Genomic DNA, 24,236 nt, shown 5'->3' on the forward strand with positions numbered 1-24,236 from the left:
GTCTGGAGATGGGCTGCCTCCTCAGCAGCTCAGTGCGGGAGTCTGAGTTGTTTTAGGAAGAATGTGCGGTTGAGAAGGTTGTCTGGGGGAACCTTGTGGAGAGCTCCTGCATGACGAATTTGCTTTCCTTGATAAAAGAAATACGATCAGGCACAGAAAGGATATTGGAGGTTGGGAGATATTAGTTATCCGAGGAGGAAGAAAAAAATGCCTGAAACAATTGGGCGTGGAGGCGTGAGTTACTAGACTGGATTCTCTAATTGCAGCCGTGCCGATTTGTGCTCTGTGGCTCCGAGTTTCAAATGGCTAATCTGGGATGGTCGCTTCCTTTCAGACCGTGGGCACCGAGACAGAAAGCATGCAACTTCGCTGTCACTGCTTAGGACATAAGCAGAGCATGGGTTTTTCCAAGAAGGAAGCGAGAAAAGCAGTAACAGGTGTAAAGAAAATAAACGAGAAGGGTAGGTGTTGGTCATAGTATTTAAACCTGTCAAGGAGGAAAGAAAACCATGCGAGAACGATGGGCAGCAGAAAGGTGCTTGACCTGATAGTGGTGGACGGAGCACTAGAAAGGGGTCTTGTGGGAAGAGACATTTGTGTGAAGGTAAATTGTGCTTATATATGTTGTTCGCTCCTTTTTCAAGTACCTGTGAAAAATTTTCTACTGGCCACGTCTAATGTTTCCAAAATTAGCAAATACAAATGTTTAGGTAAATATTTCATCATAGATCGTGGCAAGTATTGAACAGAGTAAGCATTGTTGTGATTTTATGTTTATAATATTAATAGGTCACATATTAATATCTTGTGTTTATGATAGTAATATTCCACGTATTAATATCTTATTAACATTGGAAAGCCAGATCTCAAAAGCATACTACTCTATTATTTTCATAGCATAGTATTATAGAAGTATGTAGGATTTCCAAAAGCAAAACATAGTATTAAAAATAATTATTTTCAGTGTTTCAGTATATGTTTATTCAGTTTTCAAAATTGATTAAGGGAACTAGAAAGTAATTTGTAAGTATGGGTGAGACTGTAAATAACACAAGGATATGTCTATATACCTGCAAAGTTCCCTGGCTTCTCTGCAAACTAACTGATGCTGAGTAGCCACCGAAGGAGACTCATTTATCCATGTGATCCCTTCAAGAACATATGAGGCTTATTAAAGAAGAGAAGCCCTGAAGCTTTCTGTATCTGAATGGACCATCCAAAACCATCCGCCCATCTGTCCATCAGTCCATCCATCCATCCATCCATCCATCCATCCATTCCTTCATCCATCTATCCGCCCAGCCATCCATCTATCCCTTCATCCATCCATCCATCCCTCCCTTTATCCATCCATCCACCCATCCATCCGCCCATCCCTTCTATCTCTCCAATAAATGTATCTGCTAATATATACTAATGTTTCCCTACATGCGGTGGTCCAATTGTAATTTTTTTTTGTCTGTGAGTTGATACCAAAACAATGCAAATTTGGTAGAAACAGTAATGTACTTCAGATTTTGAACTTTGTTTTTGTTTTTTTCCCCTAGACAAATGCATGATATGATTCTCTCTCTTGGTGCTGAGCAACAGCAATGAGCATTGCTCCTGCCCAGCCATACAGTCACATTGAGAAAGAATTGCTCTTTCACAGGCTACTGCTGTGTTGGCAGCTGTCTGTGCAAACAGGTATTCGGTGAATTACAGAGATAGGCCACACTGTGTTGAGGAACAGATGCGTTAGAGGATTCTGCCCAACTTTAGGCTAATGTAAACTTTCTGAACACATTGAAAGTGGACTAAGCCATGATTCTAGTAGCTTTGCTGCATTATATTGAACTCACAACGTTTAAACTATGCCGTGATTTTACCAGACCATAACCCTATCCTAAATAGAGGAATATCTATGACAAAATATTGAGCTGGATATAACTCAGTGGTAGAATACTTGTCCAGCATGTGTGAGACCGTGACTATAAAACTCAGCATCTCACACTCACAGATAAATGCATATACATTTATTATATACATGAGTTCACATATATCTGCATGTATTAATGTGGCATGACATAGATATGTGTACATGGATATATATACACATATAAATATACTATATGTAAAAATTTATTTTCACATTAAAGAATTGAAGAAACTTTCTATTGAATGTGTTTGGAAATAAAAAAATCAATTCTTTTTCTAGTACGAAACAATACATCTTCATAGGCACCTCAGTCATATATTATTCCTCTGCTGTTTTTAACCTCAAAATGAACCTGTTTATTTGAAAAGTCTAATCTGGCCATTCATCAGGAAGGATATATAAATGTGAGAGCCGTCTTCATGATGTTGTCTATGTGTGTGTGTCGGGATTGAGAATCTTCCATGAGAGGCTGCTCCTCAGATGTGGAACCTGAACCTCTTCTGTCTGTTCCTAAGCATCGTCCCTGGTGTCTGACACGTGGTGGGTTGTCAGGGTGTGTTTTCTGAATGACTTGGGAATGGAATGAGGTTAGTTTTAAGCATCGTTTCTAACAAGGTACAAGGGCAAGGCACCTGATTTGACTTGACCTTTTCCTATTTAGGGCCCATAAAAAATAACAAAACTATCATAAACATTTCCCTCTTAGAGGTATAGTGGAAGTATTACTAAGTTTTTTATAACCTTACCTAACACCCCGGTCTGTGATAGTGACCACTCGTTATAAAAAGTAATTACTTTACAGCACTGTTTTGAGTGAGGCAGTGCCCTTGCCTGGCCTCATGTATATGCCTAAAATGTAGGATATGTATGCCTAGATGGGATTTAGTTCAAAAAGTTCAGTACAAAGAAATATTACATAGCATTTGAAAGTCCAGGTTTATTTTATTCAAGAGATCCCACTTACCCAGTGTGGAAAATGGATAATATAGCTTCCTTATGCAAGAGCTACCACTCTTGTGATATAGGCTGGCTCTTGCCATCGCAAAGCCCTACATTAGATACATCCAGACACTTTCTATGCTTATCTTCTTGCCTAAAGAAGACAAAGAAAAGAAGCTCTGTTTTCGTAGGTAACAGGATAATCACCGCTAAGGGAGCTGTGCCAATATCGGATCTGATAGAGCAAAGAAGTCCACAAAGAAATCAAGCAATCTCACTGTCATTCCCACAACACGTATGATAAAGAATCAGTCTCCCCAAGAGCTAAGCCTCTTGTAGAGAGTGTGAGAAAACTGGGTGCTAGATAGCATAGACTGGAGCAAGCTCGAGTTTTACGAGGATGCCCTATGCTTCGTGCATGCATGTCTCTGATATACAGCCAATGAGACTTTCCTGAGATGAATTTTCTATGAGAGAATTCCTGTCTCATATTTCCTATAAACTTCTCAATACTCACTATTAACGCTGATAGATAAACAGGATATAGAGCATAAAAAAACTTTGATATTTTGTTAGTGTTTTCTTCTGTCAGTTGTAAAAAGGAAGGTATAATTCTCTCAAGGTGAAGACCCATCATTCTTCCTTGTTAAGCTTTTGGGAATGGTGATTGAAAGGGGTAGTAATAGTATTAAGTCAAAAGAATTAATTGTTAAAACCTCCTAACCTGAAGGTGGTGGTGGTGGTGATGGAGTTGGTGGTAGGTGTGGTGGTGGGTGTGTAAACTCGACCTTTCTACGCTTTTGGTCCACTTCAGTCTTTACCCATGAGGCTCTGTTTGTATCACCTGTCAAGCTATTGGTATATTGCCGTGGTCTTCCTGTTAAAATGAAACGGGCTTCCCAACAATGTGTGCTATAGCATGCTTATCACCACCTGCAAACTTGTTACATATGCTTGTTTTGCGGCTCCATCCCAGACCTGCTGGGTCAGAAGCCAAAGGACCGAGGTTCAAGAGATTCAGATGCTTGCAGAAAAAGACTATCTTGAAGTGACTGTATGTGAACCCGTGTTTGTCTTTTAGACAGATGACCTCATGTGTGTAATTGAAGTTGTTTGTTGGCTGCTAGTGACCTCTGAAACTTTCAAGTGCTAACTGGACCCAAGAGAACTCATTATCCTGTATTTACCTTTTGATAATCTTTCCTGCTTCCAGCTTGCCAAATTAAGCATTCATCAAGGGAAGTGGAGTTTTGAGAACTTAATGTGTTTTTAAGTGATTTGTGTATAGTAAGTGACTTTAATGAGCACTATAGACAGTATAGTTTAGTAGTAAAAGATTGTGTGTGTGTGTGTGTGTGTGTGTGTGTGTGTGTGTGTGTGTGTATTCTAGGAAACAAATGCCTCAGGAAATTAGCTCAGGACAGGGGAGTTTCTAAATCATAAACATTATTTGGTTCCAACGGATCATTTTTGACCTTGAAGTGCTCACTTCTTTGTATGGTTTAAAAATATGCTTTACTTCTTCCTTTTCTTCTTTCTTTCTTTCTTTCTTTCTTTCTTTCTTTCTTCCTCCTCCTTCTTCTTTATTTTTTTATTTTTTATCAAGACAGGGTTTCTCTGTAGTTTTGGAGCCTGTACCGGAACTCATTCTGTAGACTAGGCTAGCCTAGAACTCACAGAGATCTACCTGTCTCTGTCTCCCAAGTACTGGGATTAAAGAGGCCACGAAAATGTTTTATTGTTTGAGGATTTCATACATGTTTACAATGTGTTTTGATCAAATCTGTCCCCCTATCCCTCCACCTGTATAAATTTTGAGTGTACAAAACTAATACTATGTATTATTTGTAGATAGATAAATATGCAAAACTGTACTTTAAATATATGAGAATATTACAGACTAACTTCAGAATAGCGATTCTTCTAAGGAAGTAAGGAAAGTTGGTGGAAGACTAAAGAGGTGGTGATCCAGCTATATCCATGATATTTTCTGCTGGTTTTTTTTACTTTTTTAAAATTTCTTCTTTCTGTCTTTAACATCATGCATCTCCATCCCATTCATTCCCCCCTCCCTTTGTATCCATCATCCGCCCCTGCAACCTCCCCCGCCAAAATAAAATAAAATAAATTTGAAGCAAAAAAATTAAAAAACAACTTTGTCACGGAAGCTGCAGTGTGACACAGTGAGTCAGTCACGCAGTAAGCCCTTTTATCATATAACTTTACTTGCAAGTGTTCATTGCAAAGAGTCACTGGTCATAACCCTGGTTCTGGGCCTGGGTATTGCAGGGTTGTCCGCCCGCCAGCTCTCCCTTGTCCTCACTACTAGGGCGAGCTCTCCTGCATTGCCCTGGCTAGTTCACCCCTTGCAGTGATGAGCAAGGGGTGAAGCCAGCTCTCCTGCGTTCTCGTCCTCCGTGTCAGTTCTCCCATGCCAGCACCTCCAGGGGCAGCTCTGCTGTGTTGCCCAGGCAAGGCTAGACCTGTTCTCCGCAGTGCTACAGCTGATGGAAAACAGCCCTCCTGCTCTTATGACCTCAGTTCCAGCTCTCCCACCTGACTCCGGGGGGGGGGGGAGATTAATGAGGTTGAGGATGGAGCAGGCATCCCTCCTTGGCCATGCTGCCAAAAGATATTTTTCTTAATCCTTAAATCAGAGTGCCTACCACTGGCCGAGAATCAGGAGACCTATACTGTAGGAACTTGGGGCCGTTTGCAGAAAACAGTGATAAAGCAGCTACATCTTGGACACTAGGAATGGTCTTGAAAAATACCTTCAAAGGGTTCCACATTAAGTTGTGCTACAGAGCTTCTGTCTCCCGGCGTCGTACTTGCCCTTGGGAGTCGCTGAGAGAGAAGACGGGGAGGGACTTGCTATCCTTAGCTGTTTAGGTGCTTAGAAAGCACTCTAGTTAACCGAGGAACAAAGGTACTAGAAGATGGATGCAACCAGTGCTTGCGCACGAGTTAGAGTTTAAAAAATTAAACACAGACGAGTATCTGGGGTATGGTTGTTACTATCTTATGTGCATACAGACTGACTCTCAACTTATACAGCAATAATTAACCTTTACCTAGCACTTATAATATTATTCTGAGGAGCTGCAGTATTCATTTGATGCTTACAGCCCTTTGAGTGGAGTTAACTGCCCAAGGAGTGGATGTTGGTTGCTGGACTCACTGTTCTTAATCACGGCTACACTCTTCACTGATCTTACAGACAAGAGGACAGAGAAACATGTGCTTTTCTGAAAGAGTTGCTCAGACCTGGAGGAGCAGGCTGCTTCTGTCATTGGTGTCTTGATGCAATCATAAGCCAACACTGATGACCCCTTCTTCCCCAAGCTTAGATCTTTCACCCCTGCTTCTAAGAGCAAGAAAGCGGTACTGAATTTGTGTTTCCTTTTCCAATATACCCACTTTTCTCTAAAAGTGCAATGATCAACAGATTTTTGTTGATCATCTAGCTTTGGCCAAGCCCTAAAGCGACGCATGGAGAGCAATTGCCTAAGTTCCCTACTGAAAAAGGAAGGCACTTGCAACACACAGCCAAGTCCAACGACTGAGACATGCTTAGGGTTGAATGTGGGAGCAGAATAGGGAATGGCATGCCATTATGCCTGTGGGAACGCCTCCCAGTCTCTCTCCTTCTACAGTCAAGCTAACAACAGGCCAGCGGTTCAGTGGTGGCTAGTGCGGTGGGTGAGTACTTCGCTCTAGGAAGAGAGAACAGCGCTGCAGAAAAACAGCAGTTATTCTAGGCTCTCAACCTTACTGATGATAAGCCATCATGGTGCTAATAAAATTACACATGCATGGGCTCCACTGTAGGTCCCCAGGACCAGAGTCTCCTGGGAAGAGACCTGGCAGCCTGATTAACCAGGCTGTGGAGCATCGTTATCACGGGAGCTTGGGAAACAGAACAAGGTGTATGCAGTCGGTTCACAAACATGGTTGTCATGAGCTCAGGAGAGAATGTTTGGCGAAGAGTTTGGGTGGTATAGAGAGAATTTCTTGTTGCACTTGTCTTTTGTGGCGGTGGTGTGGATAGTCAGTGTTGGCTCCTTCCCGGGTATTATGAGCACATTGAACAGAGTATTTACTGAGACTCAGCGATTCAGTTTATACTCGGGGAAACACTAACAGTTTGTACCTCATCTCAGCATGCAGGTCCCAGCCTCTGCGTGGAGATGGCCTAAGAGATGGCAGACGATGAAAGTATGGGTGCGAAGGAATAATTTTCATCTACCGTGTGTCCTGTGATCTCTATGGCATCTATTTTCTCCCTAACACACTAAAGTTGAGAGATTGCTTGTGTCACTCAAATGGGTGACAAGCGCTGTGGCCACTGTGTGAGCCTGCATCAACACAGCAGGGGGATTTTGATGGGTAAAGATGTGGTGAGGATGATCAAACACGGGAAATATAAAGTTGGTTTCATAAAAGTCTACAGTAGGAGGCTGTCGGGAGGCAGGGGATAGGGAAGAGGAAGAAACAGGGAGAGGTTGGTGAAGAGATGCCAGGTTAAAGTTAGATATGAGAATCAGTTCTGATGTTCTGTTGTGCAGCGAGGTAATTATGGTCACCATTTTATATTGACTGCTTCAAAATAACTGGAAGAAAGAACTTGGAATGTTCTTATCACAAACAAATGATATGTACATGGGGTGCTAGATATATTAGTTAGCCAGATTTAATCATTGTACAACATAGACATATATTAAAATATTGTATCATGCTCTGTAAATACGTATAACCATTATATGTCAATTAAAGGAGAAATTATTTTAAGTGGTGAGCAAACTGCTTACTGCAACTCTAGCTAGGGTGGATGAGCTATGAAGTGGTGTGCTGGAGTCAGGGGCCGTAATGAAAAACTTCTGACAAAAATGTAGGCCAGTATTCTGTTGCTTTTCCTTTTAGGAGAAGCTGATTCTTTATGTTTTATTTCTATTTTAAAATGCTGATTCCCTGTGTTCTTAAAAGGAAATGAAAACAATGCATTTGTTGGCACAGCACTGAGTAGAAAGTTGCCAAAGTAGACGCAGCTGATTGGTGGCTTCTAGATGAGGCTCTTTAGATCATGACATGCAATTCCGTGTATGGTTTTGTAAACACGTATGTGGGTTGCAAACACCAGACTGCTAATAACAAATACATGTGAACATGAGTGATCAAAAATTGCATGAAATGTGTGATAAACCTGACATATTTCTGGTGGTGCTTGCCTGCGTCTTGTCTCAGTTTCACTGTAAGCCTTGGTTCCTAAGGCACAATAATGCACGTGGCAGGGGGCATGTCATCATTTCACCCAGGACCAAAAGTGCCACCTAAAATACCTGGGTTCAGACTTGGGCCATGTTATGTAGTCTCTTTATTTAGTGTTAAAATAAGAGCTATCTGCTCATATAGAAACATAAGATTTAATTATGGAAAACAAAACTTGTTAGGTTTTCCTACCATTGTTTCCTAGCATGTATCAAATTAGTACATCTTTGGATTATATTGTGTTTGGATATTTGATTTTAAGAATTGCTGTGTTAATAACTGACTTGTATTTCAAAACAAGTAAAATTATTAAATAGATTCTAAGTTTGGGGATTAAGGCAAAATTTCTAGCAATTTCTTAAATAATTTCTTTTATTTTTTGAGATTATAATTACATCATTTTCCTTTCCTTTTCCTCACTTCAAACACTCGAATATATCCCTCCTTGCTCCCTTTCAAATTCATGACCTCTTTTTTAAAAATTAATTTTCAACAATTTCTAAAGTGTTCTTAATGTCATTTTGTATCATGCACTTATGAAAAGTAGTGTCCTTGGCACTGACAGTGGAAGATGCTCTATGACATGCACTATCAAATATTCAACCCAGATTTAATTCCTTACATAAAAATAAGCAGATGCACTCATCTTATTAGTATACAAATTAGCTGTTTTAAGAGAATTTCTTAGCATCTGTTACCCATAAATATTTGATTTGCATACCTGTTTTACGTACTGGTGTACCTGGGGTCCTATAAAAAGTTTCTTGAGGGAGAAAGATTCATGACTGGGAAGCTTAAGAAAGTCTGCTTTAGATTAAGTGATCCCCAAAAGCTAGACATTAAAATATCACAAGCCTTGCTGATCTTTGATGAGGCATGACTTAACGGAACTTGGATGAATGTTTATGGGAAACAGTGCTAACGTGAGACTCTTTTCTAGGCAATGACAAACATTTTACTTGGCCAAATTAGAAAGTTTAAAAGGCTCTGTCTTCCAGGCCGTTGTGGTAAATGCTGTGTCCTGCCAGCCCTCCTGGCGTCTTTAGGATGCTTCTACAGTAAGAGTCCAGTGTGTGCATCTATCAGGCTGGGAATGTGGATGTACCCCCTCCCGAAGACACTTGCAGTTCAGTATGAGGCTGGTGGCTGCCAGAGAATGCATTGCAACACTTTAGCGAGCGTGAAAACCAATACTATTGTGATGTAAGAAGGAGACAGAGCAGGAGTGTCCGTCTGCAGAGCCAGCAGCAAGGGCGCCAACTGTGTGTAGAACCTTTGTTTGCAACTGTATGTGAATATCTGCTAGGTTGCACCTCAGAGAATGTATTTTCTAAAGTTGGTAGGGAATTCGTTTTGAAAGCCACTGAACCAGAATAAACTTGATAGATTCTCGGTCATTCTGTCTGCATTAGCTACTTTGACATCACTGGGACCAAAATACCTGACAGGAACCACTTATGGGAGGGAAGATTTATTCTCACGGTCTCAGTCTTAGGTCATCATGGCAGGAGAAGCAAGGGCAGGGGCATCTTAATTCGCGATGGGACCATGTGCGGCAGGAGCTGTTCACATGGCCACTGGCTGGAAGGGGGGGGGGGCAACAGAAACTGGGGCAAGGATAGTAAGTTACAGCTAGTGACTTCACCCCCTAGAGCTTCCTTAATCTCCCCCACCCCACACACCCCCACAGCCCCCACCCCAACTCAAATAGCTCAACCAGCTGAAGATAGGGCTCCAGATGTGTGGAGACATTTGCCATTCACACTACAAAGCTGCCCAGATGAAAGGGATCAGTTGTCCCCCGTCTCCCGCCCCAGACAGGGTTTCTACAGAGAAACTTTGGAGCCTGTCCTGAAACTAGCTCTTGTAGACCAGGCTGGCCACCACTGCCTGGCTGAAAGGGATCAGTTTTAAGGTGGAAATTCAAAACATTCCTCCTGGTCTGCTAATTACCTCCGAAGGTTCACTTTTTCTCCTCGGTCTCCTAAAAGCACTACTTCCTCTCTTGTGCTTAAGTTCTCAGATCCAATTGGCACTTGCTTTTTGAAAAATAATACTGGAGTTGGTGCGCTCCCGTTAGCTCACTCCCATTAGCTCAGATAAGCTGTTTCAGTGGTTATTTCCATCATGGTCTTTACCTCTTTGCTCATATTCTCACTCCTCCCTCTCTTCAACTGGACTTTGGGAGCTCAGCCCAGTGCTCTGCTGCACGTCTCTGCCTCTGTTTCCATCAGTTGCTGGATGAAAGATTCTATAGTGATATTTAAGATATTCATCATTCTGACTGCAGGGCAAGGCCACTTTGGACACCCTCTCCTCTATTGCTTAGGGTCTTAGCTGGGGTTATCCTTATGGATTCCTGGGAATTTCTCTAGTGCCAGATTTCTTGCTAGCCCCATAATGGCTCCCTCAATCAAAATATCTCTTTCTTTGCTTTCATCTCTGTCCTTCATCCATCTCGACTGTCCTGTTCCCTCAAGTTCTCCTCCCCACTCCCCTTCTCCCCTTATCTTCCCTTTCCACCCTTCTTATCCCCTCTACCTCACCCCTGGGAAGGAACCAGCATAGGTTCGTGATGACCTGAATGTGGGTGACAGCTGTATGGCTGGGGCAGACTGCAGGGCCACTGGCAGTGGCACCAGGGTTCATCCCTACTGCTTGTACTTGCTATTTGGGAGCCTAGTCTCTTTGGATGGATGCTTTGCTCAGCCTAGATATAGTAGGGAGGGCCTTGGACTTTCCCCAAAGCAATGTGCCTTACCTTCTCTGAGGAGTTGATGGGGGTGTATGAGGGGGTAAATGGAGGGAATGGGAGGAGGGGAGGGAGTGAGAACTGGGATTAGTATGTAAAATAAAAAAAAACATAGTTTGTTTTCTTTTAAAAATAAATTAAAAAGATGTATAATGTCAAAAAATAAAAAATAATACTGGTTGACATTAATTCTATATTCTAGCCTCTGACGAGTTGTGCTCTAGCGTGCACACACACACACACAGACTGATAGCTTACATAACTTGATATCACAGAACATTAAAAAGCAAGAAAAAGTCAGACCCACAATCAGTAGACAGAAAAATAGTGTTTAATATCAGGGTGACAATTAATAAAATAGAAATGAAGAAAATAATATAAGGTGATCAATGAAACAAAGAGTTGGTTTTTTGAAACATAAATTAGATCAACAATTTTAGTCAAACTCATGAAGAGAGAGAGAAAAAACAAATTAAAAGAATTAGAGACAAGAAGGTATGTGTTGCAATAGACACCAAAAAATTCAGAAAAACCTTAGGACATAAACTAAGAACATATTCCACTATATTGGAAAAATCTGAAAGAAATGAATGAATGTCTCAAAATATATAACCTATCAAATTAAACTAAGATGACACAAGCACCTACATAGACCTATATATAATAAGACGTGGGATTCTGGGAGCAATGAATCAATGAATGAATGAATCTCCCAGCTGAAAAATTTGTTCAGGTTCAGTTATGAAGAATAAATTATAATGGAATGATGGCTTTGTGGCAATGTGTACTTATTGCTCTTCCAAAAGATTTAATTCAATTTTCAGCATCCATATCGGATAGCTTAAAACCACCTGTAAGTCTAGCTCCAGGAAATGCAATGCTCCTGACCTCCATAGGGACCTCATACGTGTGCATATAACCCACACCTAGACACAGGCATGTGTAAAATAATTAAAAATTTGAAAAAAGAATAAAAATGTTTGTAAACTATGCAATAGAAGTTTATTAAAAAAATAAAAACGGATAGTAGGGCCTCTTGCATGCTAAGCAAGTGCTCTATACAAAGCTATACCCCAACCATTTTTACAATTATTTATTTACTCATTCATCCATCCATTCATTTATTTAGTGTGTGTGGGGGGGTGAGAGGCGTACGTGCCAAAGTGAAGGTCAGACAACTTCTGGAAGTCAGTTCTGTCCTTCACACAATGTTCTTTTCAGGACCCGAACTCAGGTCATCAGCCTTGGCAGCAAGTACCAGTATCCACTGACCCTCCCCAATGCACTCTTCATTTTTATTTAAGACAAGGGCTTGCTAAGATATTCAGGCTGACCTTGAATTTGTAATCCTCCTGCCTTAGCCTTCTGGTAGCTGAGGTTCCAGGCCTGGGTCACCAGATCCAATTCCCAGCTATCAGTTTTGAGGGATGGGCCACAGGGCTGATAAGATGGAGTTATTCTGATTCTGAGGGGCTAGGCTGTGGAGAGTGGAATGGCTAAGAGAGGCAGTATGGAGCAGTGATCCAGCCCCAGTTCGGTACCCACTGAAATCCCTCTATAAAGAGAAGGAGGACAGGATGAACTACAGTGTGAGTGGATGCAGACTCCAGTGTCAGTTTGAGGATGTTGGGAAGGAACCAGGGAAAACAGACACTGGAACACATCGGCAGTGAACTGTTCTCCAGTCATGCCAGTATTTCTCTGAAACTGGGTGAGTTGGGGGTAGCTACAGTTCCTTGCCTGACTCTGTGCCAGGCAAAGCCATCTGTGTTGAACCACATGAGTATTTTTTGTTAGGGGGAGGTTGTTATTGAGTTGCACCACAAATTACCAGAAGTTAACACCTTCCATATCTGTTAACTGTTTCTTTAATCTTCTGTTTACATTGTCAGGAAACTGCCCTGAAATTTAAAGAGCCAAGTCTTCCATTTTGACCTGAGGGTGTGGACACCAGACAGACACGGCGTGTTATGTCTTAAAAGACGGTTAATTGCAAATGAAAACTTCCCACCCCAAATTTGCAGAAATGATAGCAAATCCCACTAACTTCAGCTTCCTAAAGAGAAGTGTGAGATTTGACATGATTCCCCTAGTGCTCGTGTTATAACAACGCACGGAAGCACTTAGTGTGACATTAGCTGTTTCACTCTGCAGTGCTGATTAGCTAGTGGCGCATTATCTCACTTCCTTATTCTGTGAGAGTCCTGGCTTCGCTATGAACTACCTTAGTTAATTAGGATACACTTCATGCTACAGCTTTAAGAAGAAACCTAAGCTGTTTTTATATAAGGTAAAGGTCGGGCTTTTCTGGTGCATTTCAGGTGGACAGCTAAACACTATTGAAAAGATATGGTTTAGCAATGGCTTGCTTCTCTGTAAGTAGGTGCCTTGGAGGACAGGATCCCAAGGACAGCTCTAATATAGCAAAAACATTCCTCCTATCGTATGTATAAAACTGATAAGACTGCCTTTCTAGTGGGGCGCACATTATAACAGCATCCAACATCCAGAGACAAAGGCATGCCCTTGGGAGCTGTGTTCTTTTCGTTAAGTGGCTTTCCAAGCCAGACTTATTATCTCAGCTATGCATGGGGCTGAGGCAGGAGGATTGCAAGGTCAAGCTCAACCTGGGCGACAGATGAGTTTAAAGCCAGCCTGGGCAACTTATTTAGACCTTGTCTCGAAATGAAATCTACAAAAAAACAAAACAAAACAAAACAAAAAAAAACAGAAAGAAAGAAAAGAAGTAAGAAAGACAGACAGGAAGGAAGGAAGGAAGGAAGGAAGGAAGGAAGGAAGGAAGGAAGGAAGGAAGGAAGGAAGGAAGGAAGGAAGAAAATAGATAAGTGTATATGTAGCTCAGAGGTAGGATGGTTGCCAAGAATATGTATGGCACGTGCACAACCGCGGGTTCAGTCCCCAGCCCTGCAGAATAAATGCATGGATACGTGCATGTTTTCACTGTTTATTTTGACTGCTTTGTTTCAGGTGAGTTTTTAAAGAGATCTAATGGATCTTACGTCATTTATCTGTGATTCAGTGGATTTGCTGTAAATGTGCGAATAAGGTGATGTCAGCTGCAGTCTCTTCGATCGTATAAGGCCCAGCAGCACAGTGAACAGATGTCAAGGATGGTTGTTCAAATATTGATCATTAGAGTGAGGGGCATCAGGACACATCTGCCCATGATGGTGGATGATGACATAGGATTTTAGGTTCATGAAAATTAAGTATAATTTCAATGTCCTTAGGGGAAAGGGATTAATTTCTGATTAGTATAGTGTTTTAGAAAAATGAGTTAGTACTCCAGTTATAAACTTGGAGTGAAGCTTAGAAAAGAAATCATCTTGAATAATCTTCCTAAAGGATGACAGTGCTTTAAATGGGATTTTTCAACACGATCGCATTTGGTATGTACGTGCCTATCAGGTGACCCTCAGCTTTTGGAGAAAGGGGTCCATGTCTTTATTGTGTTGTTTTCTAGCCTAGTGCAGGATCGGTTTTGCCCCATAAAATCTGTAGATGCCCAAATTCAGACGACAAGGATACGTTACAGATTTCCTAAGTTAGAAACGTAGGTGATCAACACCAGGAGTAGATATGTAAATGATAAATCAAGATGGAACTCAAGGGCCATAGACTTTTTGTGGCATACCCAATGACATGCTTGTTGCCTAATTTGTGAATTTTGGGGGACATTTTCCAAGTGCCAGATCCTCTAAAAACGAGGTAAATGAGCTATACTAACAATAAATCCTTTATTCATAAAGATATGATTTGAATCTGCTGTGTCTACTTGTGTTATGGTAACAAGACCTTTGGAGTCCAGCCCAAGCCCCTCCCAGGGTTCAGAATGGAAGCAGCAGCCAGCAGAAGACTCAGGATGCCTGAGGGAGAATGAATTTCTCTCACACATGCTTTTCTGAATCAGTCTCCTTATCATTCTGTCTCCTGTCCTACTTCTAATTCCTTCTAGCTTCTTCTCCTGGCATCTTCTTCTCTAGCCTAAAAATTCTTTTTCCTACAGGACCTTTAAAGTGATAAAAAAAAATTACAAGAGTTACCTCTTATGGGTCAAAAGCACATTCCTAGAGTAAGCGATTAGGAACTGAGCCATTGCTATAACAACATAAGGGTCCAAGGATACAGGACAAAGACTGATCAGAGGGCAGAGGTACTGTGCCCAGTGCGATAAGCTTTGGGTCATAGGTCTTTTGTTAACAAACTTGGCAAGCAAAGAATTGACTTGTTTTTCCTAGGGTGTTCATGTAGCAACCTGGTTGGACGTCTGTTGACTCTGACCCTGTGTATAGATACAAAGTTTCAAATTTATGGTCTTCTTACAAAAAGTCTAGTTTGAACTTGCTTTGTAGTGAAAGTGAGATAACCGTGTGCAGTTAGTCTAAGCAAAAGAGCAAATCAGGCTTTTAAATGTCTATAGTCCTCATGGGACAAATAAATCTAATTATGAATTATGTCCTAGTATATTTTCTATATATCAAAATTATATAGCTAAATTAAAAGTCCTCTTCCTGGCCATCCACAGATATATGTGCCCATAAGATTGAGATGTAATCATTAGATTACATATACACATCGCATGAGATTACACAATACAATGCAGGTACTGGGGAGACACCAAGCTGCTTTAGCAAAAGTGAGCAACAGTTTCCAGAGCTGATGGTCCTGAGGGCCTTGCCTGGACAGGATTAGCCTCCATCAGAGTCGCTACTCGGGTGGGTTGGCATCTGAATTATCAATTGCCGTATGCTGTGTATTTCCATCCTCTCCAACATTATAGGATTGAGTGATTAATATATACATATTATTTTTATGTATGTGCTTGTGTGTATGCATGCATATCTTCTGTATATATACACATATGTGGGTACCCACAGAGGACCGAAGATGGCATCAGATCCCCAGAAACAGGAGTTACAGGAGGTTGTGAGCCACCTGACATGGGTGCTAGGAACTGAACTCTGGCTCTCTGAAAAATCAACAAATGCTCTTAACTGCCGGGCCATCTCCTCAGCCCCAATTGATTTAATGTCGAGATAATGTGCACAGAGGGTTTTGCACTGTGTTTGGAATAATAAATGCTAGACTTTTCCTCTCCAACAGTAAATTTTTGGGGAAATAAGGGATGCTTAAAAGTAAAGAAAAAGAGGATGGGATCATGCATCACTTAGAATTTGGCACAGAATCCTGATTGACTCGGTTTGGTAGGTGCTGATTTCAGTTGAGTTGACCCGGGAACACTCCTGCTCTTCTTTGTTCTAGGTTGTCACCTGAGCACACTAACGTGTTTATGGTCAGATGAGAGCCAGTGGCCTCAGCCTCACATGTGCAGGCCTTGGTGTAATTGGGTTTTGGTAGTGGCGAAGGGTTATGGGGAATCAATGAGAATGAGCAGCCTGGTAAAGAGCACTTTGCACACTTCTGCAGTGTCTTGTTGTCTACTGTTCCTGTCTTTAGCCAGACTGAGGCATGTGGCCAAGGTAGAGAAAGATACTGATAAGGCAAAGAAAGAGTCCCTCTTGATGAACGGGGATGGGAAGGACTTGTAGCCTCGTTTATGATCCACACAGACTTCTTAACTGTCTACCAGGCCTGGGCTGGACCACTTGCATGCTACTCATGTAAGCTTCATGACAACTTCCTGACATGGACACATGGTCCAGTTTCAAAACGGAGAAAGTTGATGGCCAGAGAAGCAAAGAGACTTGAGTACATTAAAGCCAAGATGTTTACTCCAAGTTATGGAAAGGGCTTGTAGGCACTGTCTTTTCATGAGGAAGAAGGTGCATGCTTTAACAAGAATTTGATTTAAAAGGAGTAGCAGAGATGAGCTGTAGACCCCCTTACCTGTGGAAACACTAGGCCATGCATTCCTCTGGTCTAGAAAACTACTCTCTTTTACACATTTGCAGAGGCTTATGGGAAACGTGTTTTTGTTTGCTAGATCGCCTGCACCACCCGGGTCTCCCTGCGTCTTGGACATGACTGAGCTTCTTCAGTGGGCCAGACATCACTGGCATCGGCTGATAAATGGGAGAACCCAGCATGAAGACGAGAGGCCATACAGCTATTCCTCACTGCTCGTCTGTGGGGGCAAGTCCTCCCCGACCCCCAAACCAGCAGGAAAGCATCGTGTTGTTATCCCTCACCTTCCGTGCTTCAAAGATGAGTATGAAAGGTTTTCTGGAACCTACATGAATAACCGGATACGGACAACCAAGTACACGCTTCTGAATTTCGTGCCAAGAAACTTATTTGAGCAGTTTCACAGGTACTGTGGTTCTTTTCGAGGAAGTAATATCTCAGAATGCTTTTCGTTTCTTCCATTGAAACTTCCACCAACCCATGCATTTTCACGGTCCTGTTGCACAAGCTTAATATATAGGTCTCCAAGACAATTTAGATTCAAGTCCTGGCTGGAGTGAGGGTGCTTGGGGTTCACACAGTTCCTTGCAGTTAGAAGGATGCCTTCTGTTTATCAGAGGAGATGCTGTTCCCTTGTGTTATCTTCAGATAGGAAACCGTCTGTGACTCAGCCAAGGCCATACCAGGAATAAGCAGCAGAGTGGATGTCATAGCCTTGGGCCTTCTCTGTCTTGCTTCAATGTCCTTTCTATTAAAGCGTGTTGCATTTTAATTGCAGATTTTTCTTACTTGATAATGGGGAAAAGAAAGAGACTCTTAAGCAAATGTAATAAGATGTTATTAAGTGAAGCAATGATGTAATTCAATTTAACAGGCATTTATCGAAGCCGACTTGAGATCTTGGACAGTGAAGAAAATGCAGGTGTAACCTGCTACTTTCCTATGGATTCTGTAGGCTATCCACCTGTGTGTACAGACAGTGAGAGGCCACAGTGGGTCTGCAGGTATCATAAAGTGAAAGCTTCAAGAGAAGTCACACTGTGTGACACTCAGTCATGAAGGGCGGGCGTCTTCTGCCCGGCAACAGGCAGAACGTATGTCATGTAGACGAAGGCGTGTCAGTGCAAACACAACGACCTCAGCAGAGAAGTCTTGCTTGAAGCCTGGGAGGTTTCCTTTTGTATGATGCCTAGTGTCTGTGTTGGGAACAATAGAAAATAATGGGCAGCCGGGCGATGGTGGCGCACGCCTTTAATCCTAGCACTCGGGAGGCAGAGGCAGGTGGATCTCTGTGAGTTCGAGACCAGCCTGGTCTACAAGAGCTAGTTCCAGGACAGGCTCCAAAGCCACAGAGAAACCCTGTCTCGAAAAACCAAAAAAAAAAAAAAAAGAAAGAAAGAAAATAATGGGCAGACGGGTCTAGCCCACCAGCGGAGTATTGCTGTCAAAATAGAGACTCAAGACTCCATACCTCCAACATGATTCTGAGCTAGAGAAAAGCCTGCATGGGTCTGTATGGAGGCGGTGGAATGATCACAAGGAAGGACTTAGAAATAAACTGAATAAAAAATGACATTTAGGATGCTGCTGTGTAGTTGTCAGGGGGCCCGTGCTTATGATAGCGTGGCGACGAAGGGGAGGGCAGCACAGTACACATGCTGTAAACTAGCTTTGGGGCAATAACTGGGAGCCTTAGATGGACATGCCGTGATGACTAGAAAACTTACCAGCCAAAGAGCAGCTGGGCTGTGCAGTTCCTGGTGTCAGAAATGCCCGAGCTGCCCAGTCCAGAGAGAGACGGTCACGATTTGCACTTCATAGGTTCTGTGTGCAGTTGGGGCTATGTTGGAGTGCAGGCATGACTTCCTGAGATTGATAGCCTTAAGGGCTACACGTGTTTATGTCTGTAGACTGTAATCTAGTACATTTGATAAGTAAAGGAACTTCAAAATTTACAGTGTTCTCTTGAGCTGTGGACTTGAATGTGATCCATGGAGAAACAACTGAAGCCACGAATCTAACAAAAACAGTTAGAAAAGAAAACTTCGGAGCAAAATATACATTGGAGATTACAAAGGAGACATGTGGATAGATTGTGCTTTTAAGGAGTTTCACAGTTGAAGGGAAAGGAAAATTCCTGATGACTATGCAGAACTGAGGTTTCTTGTTCGTTCTTTTTTAAAATTTGAATATATAAAATAGTGAAGTTTTGGGCATGGAAGAATTTCCCTGAGCTCTGTGGTTCTGAAGTGTGAAAAGAGGGAAAATCCCAGGCCTCCCTGCTCTTTTTGGCCTTTAGATTTTGAGCCTTGCTTGAATCTAATGGGTTAATTCAGAGTGCCTAGATTTTTCTTTTTAGCTTTTAAAGAGAAAACAGTACTTCCTCTTTTCAATATGTGTTACATAACTCAAGACTACCACAGCCAAATATTCACTATTATATGTTTAATAAGAAAATCTTTTATATATATATATATATATATTCAAATATGATCCAAGCCAAATGTCCTGGATAGATATAAATACTTCATATTTGTTAGATTTCGATAATTCTCTATCCTGTGACCGACCAGACCAGCTAATACCGACTTAGGCAAAAGAACAAAAGCCGTGCCTTGCTTCTTTTATTTCAGCTCTTGGAGTGTTCTGTACAAACCTCCCTGTGTGTGCTTGGCTTGCAGGGCTGCCAATTTATACTTCCTGTTCCTCGTGGTCCTGAACTGGGTGCCTTTGGTGGAAGCCTTCCAAAAGGAAATCACGATGCTGCCGCTGGTGGTGGTCCTCACAATCATTGCAATTAAGGATGGCTTGGAGGACTACCGGAAATACAAAATCGATAAGCAGATCAACAATTTAATAACCAAAGTTTACAGTAGGTAAGTGAGATGACTGTGTCCCTAAGGAATACACTGTAGCATTTATAAGCATGTCTTATAGTCTTTCTGCCCTTACGTATCATCAGGACCCTTGTTGTGCTGCTGTTGTTACTGGGTTTTTTTTTCCCCCTCTCCTGATACCAGGGATTGAACCTAGGACTTCATAATCTTTTACATATTAGCCAAGTGGCCAGTTGTTATTATTGATTTTGTTTAACATTTCTTAAAATTCTTCAGTGAATTCAGTTGAAATCATAGAGGGGAAATACGAGTCACTGTCAATCACAGACCTGACCAAAAAGCCCTGCTGACTCAGTCATTGGGAACTGAAAGGGTCTGAACTGGATTGAAAGCTGGGTGCAGGCACATAGCCCGATAATCTCAGCACTTGGAAGACTGAGACAAGATAGTTGCCAGCCTGAGTAGGAGAACCACAGTGAAGAATAGAGAAAGAGAAAATTTGAATAGATACGAACATTTGGATGGAACATGAGAAGTCAATTATCTGTGGAGGAAAGGGTTATGAAGTCAAAATAGAATTCTTTTTGTTCATAAAACCTGAGGCGTTTATTGCAATTGTACCTGAAGCATTCACTGAGGAGAGTTTATTTGGTGAATTCAGTTATTGTGTAATGTCATTTGCAGTATGTAAAGAGAAAGTTTGTGTATCCAGGAGAGAATTCAGGTTATGAGTTGAAGTATGGTGCTGCTGATACGAGCTCCTACATGCTTCTTTTTAGATGTAAGTGAATAGTGAAAAAACAGCATGGCCCAGGGCAACTTGCAAGAATCATAATATTCTCTTATGAGTATAAGAATCAAAGAGAAAGGTTCAGGGGAAGCTTGTTTGGAGATGTGGTAAGATGTGGTATTCACACTAATGTCTGCAAGATTGTGAATTCTGTTTATAATTAGGTTTCTTCAGTAGCTCTCACATTTCTTTACAGACCTATTGAAAAAAACAAGGAAAAGAATTTATTTTTCGTCATTGTAAGATGATGTAAGGTGATTTGAATAGTCAAAAAATTACTTCTATTTTTATGCTATTTATGAAGGAAACAAGAAGCTCTGATACATGCTATCAAATTCTAAAGTAGTTGTAGAGTCGAAGTCTGTGATTTGCAGTTGAAAGCCACAGAGCACCAATTCCACAAGTCACTAGGTAACCCTTGAGTCCCTAGGAAATGCCGGAGATAGAGAGGTGTGCACCAATTCCATGAGTCACTAGGTAACCCTTGAGTCCTTAGGAAATGCCGGAGACAGAGAGGTGGCACGCTAGACCGCACTGACCTTTGGTCACTAGCTGGAAGACGGCCACATAGTGACAAAATCCAGGTTTTGTTACTTTTGAGATTAACCAGGTAACACCAAATTTGGCAAAAAGGGAGGACATTATATATGTGCACATGTGTGTAATATATGTGTGTGTAATCATTTTATATACAGATTCTTCTAAGTGTAGATGCTTATAGACTTTTACCACTATTACATAGTCAATAATATGTCTTTGATCTCTGTATTTTTCTAAAATGTTATTACCTTGATTTCTCCCACTTACTGGCTCTGTAGCCTTGGGCAGATTACATAAGCTAGCTAAACGGCCATTTTGTTTCATCATGAATATAAGGATAAAACAGCAAACACAGTGATGAGTATATTTTAAGAGGCAAGTAAAGGGTAGCCGCTAGCATTATGATGGCAGGTTAATGCCAGTTAACAAGAGGGTTTCTTGACACATGGGCAAGTCATTTAATTAGCGTGTGAGACGTTGTAATAACATTGCCCTGTTTCCTAGATACTAACTGCCCAATGGGAGACCTGGCTTAGCCTTTCCTCTGGGGTCCTTTTAGGTGGTTTGCATATACATTTAGTGAGGAAATGCTCTAGTCTAGTGTCTTAATGCCCATTCTTTCACTCCATGGCTGCATTTTATAAGAAAGCTTTTATCTGTATTCCAGGCAAATTTTTCTGCTCAGGGCTATGGAAGAAATAATGTTTATTATGTTTTCTTCCCCAAATTGTCTTTGGAACAATAGAGATAAAAAGAAGTAAAAATAGACTATGAAGCCATACTATGTTGATTTACGTATGCTAATTGAAATGCCCACGGAACATTAAAAAGATTATGGAAGCCAAAATATTTTGCAGAAAATTTAGGATGAAAGCAAAGGGGCTATTAAATGAAGCGAACTTTTAGAAGAAGAGTGTTGACATTTCCAGGCTGAAAATTTGGTTCTTATTTATAGTATCTGGTCTATCACAATGTAGTTTATTTCTATGGGTAAATATCACATGCAAATAACGTGGTCCCATGAGGACCCAGCTCTTAAATGCAAAATACTTTCCAATAGCATCATGAACTGGGGAGCAGGTTTTCAATCCCTGGGTTTCAGGAGGACCACTTACCCACACAATAGGAAGGTTTAAACAAATTGTGGATACAATGCATGCCTTCCGTGGTCCAGTTTATTTTCTGGCCTTTAGATATCACCAACAATTACTCCTACATTCTTCCTTTCAGCAGAGTTCATGTGATCACCCTGCTTGAAGGTCATCAGACCTCCGGATGAGCACATGCCCTAGGTGTGTTGGTCCTCGGTAAACAACAACAGGGTCCCTTTGTAGATTGGGACTAATATTCCTCCCTCTTTGAAATTTTCGTCTCCTTTGGTTTTTATGACATTACTTTCTCTTGGATGCCCTTTGCCTTCCCTGTCGTCTTTAAGACTTTGTTAAGGATGCTTGTATCCTTCCTTGCCTGTTACCATTTGCCCTTTGTGTACCTCAGGCTTCTACATCCACGTCTTTATGCACAACTGCGTTAGAAGCTTACACTGGCTGTAAACCTCAACCACCTCATTCATGTCACGTAAAAACGTCTTGAAATGAATTTGCTGTATCCCCTCAGAAGTTATTAGTTGTTCCAAAATCTGGGACACGGCAACGGGCACTGTCTATCACCCCATCATGCCAATGAAGAACCATTCTGTCATCCTTGAAGTTGCTTACAGGCAGAACAAGTCAGGAAATGGCTCTCTCTGCTATCTTCATTTAACCTTTTACTCATTTGTCCTGCTACCACCTTAATTCTGAGCCTTCTCATCCATCCTTTGAATTCTTTCAGCAACTTTCCATTCGTCTCCTGTCTACTCTAACCACTTACTAGGCTGCTGCTCAGTAGTCCGTTACTCTGCCACAGGAATGAGCATACAGAAGTAGGGACACACCTTTTTTTGTGAACTTTAGTGACTCCATTTTCTGTAGAATGAAATTTCTAGAATACCCAGTAATCCCTTTCCTAGGTATAGAACTGAGCTTTCAAAGTATAATCTCTACTTTTTTTTTTTTTAATCTTCTGTTACTTTCCTTCTTGGAAGAATTCAGTAGTATGCATAGACACTAGAGAGATTTTGAAAAGCAAAACAAAAATAAAATAAATTATGGATTTGCCATTTTCTATAGACTACAAAATTCTTAAGATAATCAAAGATTTCTTCCAGTTAGATTTGATATTGTGTATTAGGTACTTATTTACTTATTTACATTTGCTTAACCCTTCAAACCAAGCATTTCTTTACATAGCTGATGGCTATTCAAGTAATCTAGGCAGCATTTCCATTTAATGTGACTTAATCTGACTTTTAGTATGTAGTACAACTTAGGTTATAAGTAACTCCGAGGAGTCTAGGGAGTGAGTACAAATTCTATCTCCATAAATCTAACAGAAAGTAAATTGCTTTGCAATTATTTGCTTTCTTATTTTTGAGGCCTTAGCCTCTTTTTTTTTTTTTTTTTGTTGGTTTCTTTTTTTTTTTTTTTTTTTTTTGTTTTGTTTTTTGAGACAGGGTTTCTCTGTAGCTTTGGTGCCTGTCCTGGAACTAGTTCTTGTAGACGAGGCTGGCCTCGAACTCACAGAGATCCGCCTGCCTCTGCCTTCCGAGTGCTGGGATTAAAGGCGTGCGCCACCATCACCCGGTGGCCTTAGCCTCTTGAATGTTGGGGTTGCAAGTGTGTGCCACGGTGCCTAGTGTACATTCTAGAAGGGATCAAATTTACAGTTCTTTCTTGAAGGGATCAGACACTGCAGCCTCAGGAGTAAACTCCTCTGTCAGTGTTCGGGACGAAGGTGGGGGAACAGAGGAGACTTGCAGAGATGCTCAAGTCCCTCATATATGATATGATATGTCGGCTTTTATCTTACACATGTTCCCTGTGCACTTTAGTTAATTTTTAGCGTACTCACAGTACTGACACAATGCAAAAGTGATGGCGATAGTTGTTAAGTGTGTTTCTTTAGGAAATGATAGCAGGAAGAAAAGTCTGTACGTGTTTAGTACATCATGTTTTTCTTTTCAAATATTTTCAAATTGCAATTTCTGGAATCCTCAGATAGAGAGTCCGTGGACATGGAAGGCTGCTTTTGTTTCTATTAGGTGAGAATCAGAGGTGATAACGTGGTAGAACAATTTTTTTTTTTAAATATCATGTGTGGGTATTGCATTTCACTAGGTTTCCTTTAATTATCCAGCATTAGGTGTGTGCCACAGGGCTCTCTGAGGTCAGACAATGTGCCTTGTCACCCCTTCAGGTCCTTGAT

General features: G+C 41.3%; 1 protein-coding gene across 1 annotated transcript in view; it reads left to right on the plus strand.

The window, feature by feature from the left end:
* Positions 1-24,236, plus strand: part of Atp10d (ATPase phospholipid transporting 10D (putative)) — a 90,882-nt gene that overhangs the window by 11,003 nt on the left and 55,643 nt on the right. The window contains exons 2-3 of the mRNA XM_057771767.1: positions 16,843-17,169; positions 19,445-19,639. Of these exons, the coding sequence (XP_057627750.1) occupies positions 16,880-17,169; positions 19,445-19,639 (485 nt within the window). The 5' untranslated portion in view covers positions 16,843-16,879. The remainder of the gene's footprint in view (positions 1-16,842; positions 17,170-19,444; positions 19,640-24,236) is intronic.

The sequence above is a fragment of the Chionomys nivalis genome, chromosome 6, assembly GCF_950005125.1.
Source record: "Chionomys nivalis chromosome 6, mChiNiv1.1, whole genome shotgun sequence".
Taxonomy (NCBI): Eukaryota; Metazoa; Chordata; class Mammalia; order Rodentia; family Cricetidae; genus Chionomys; species Chionomys nivalis.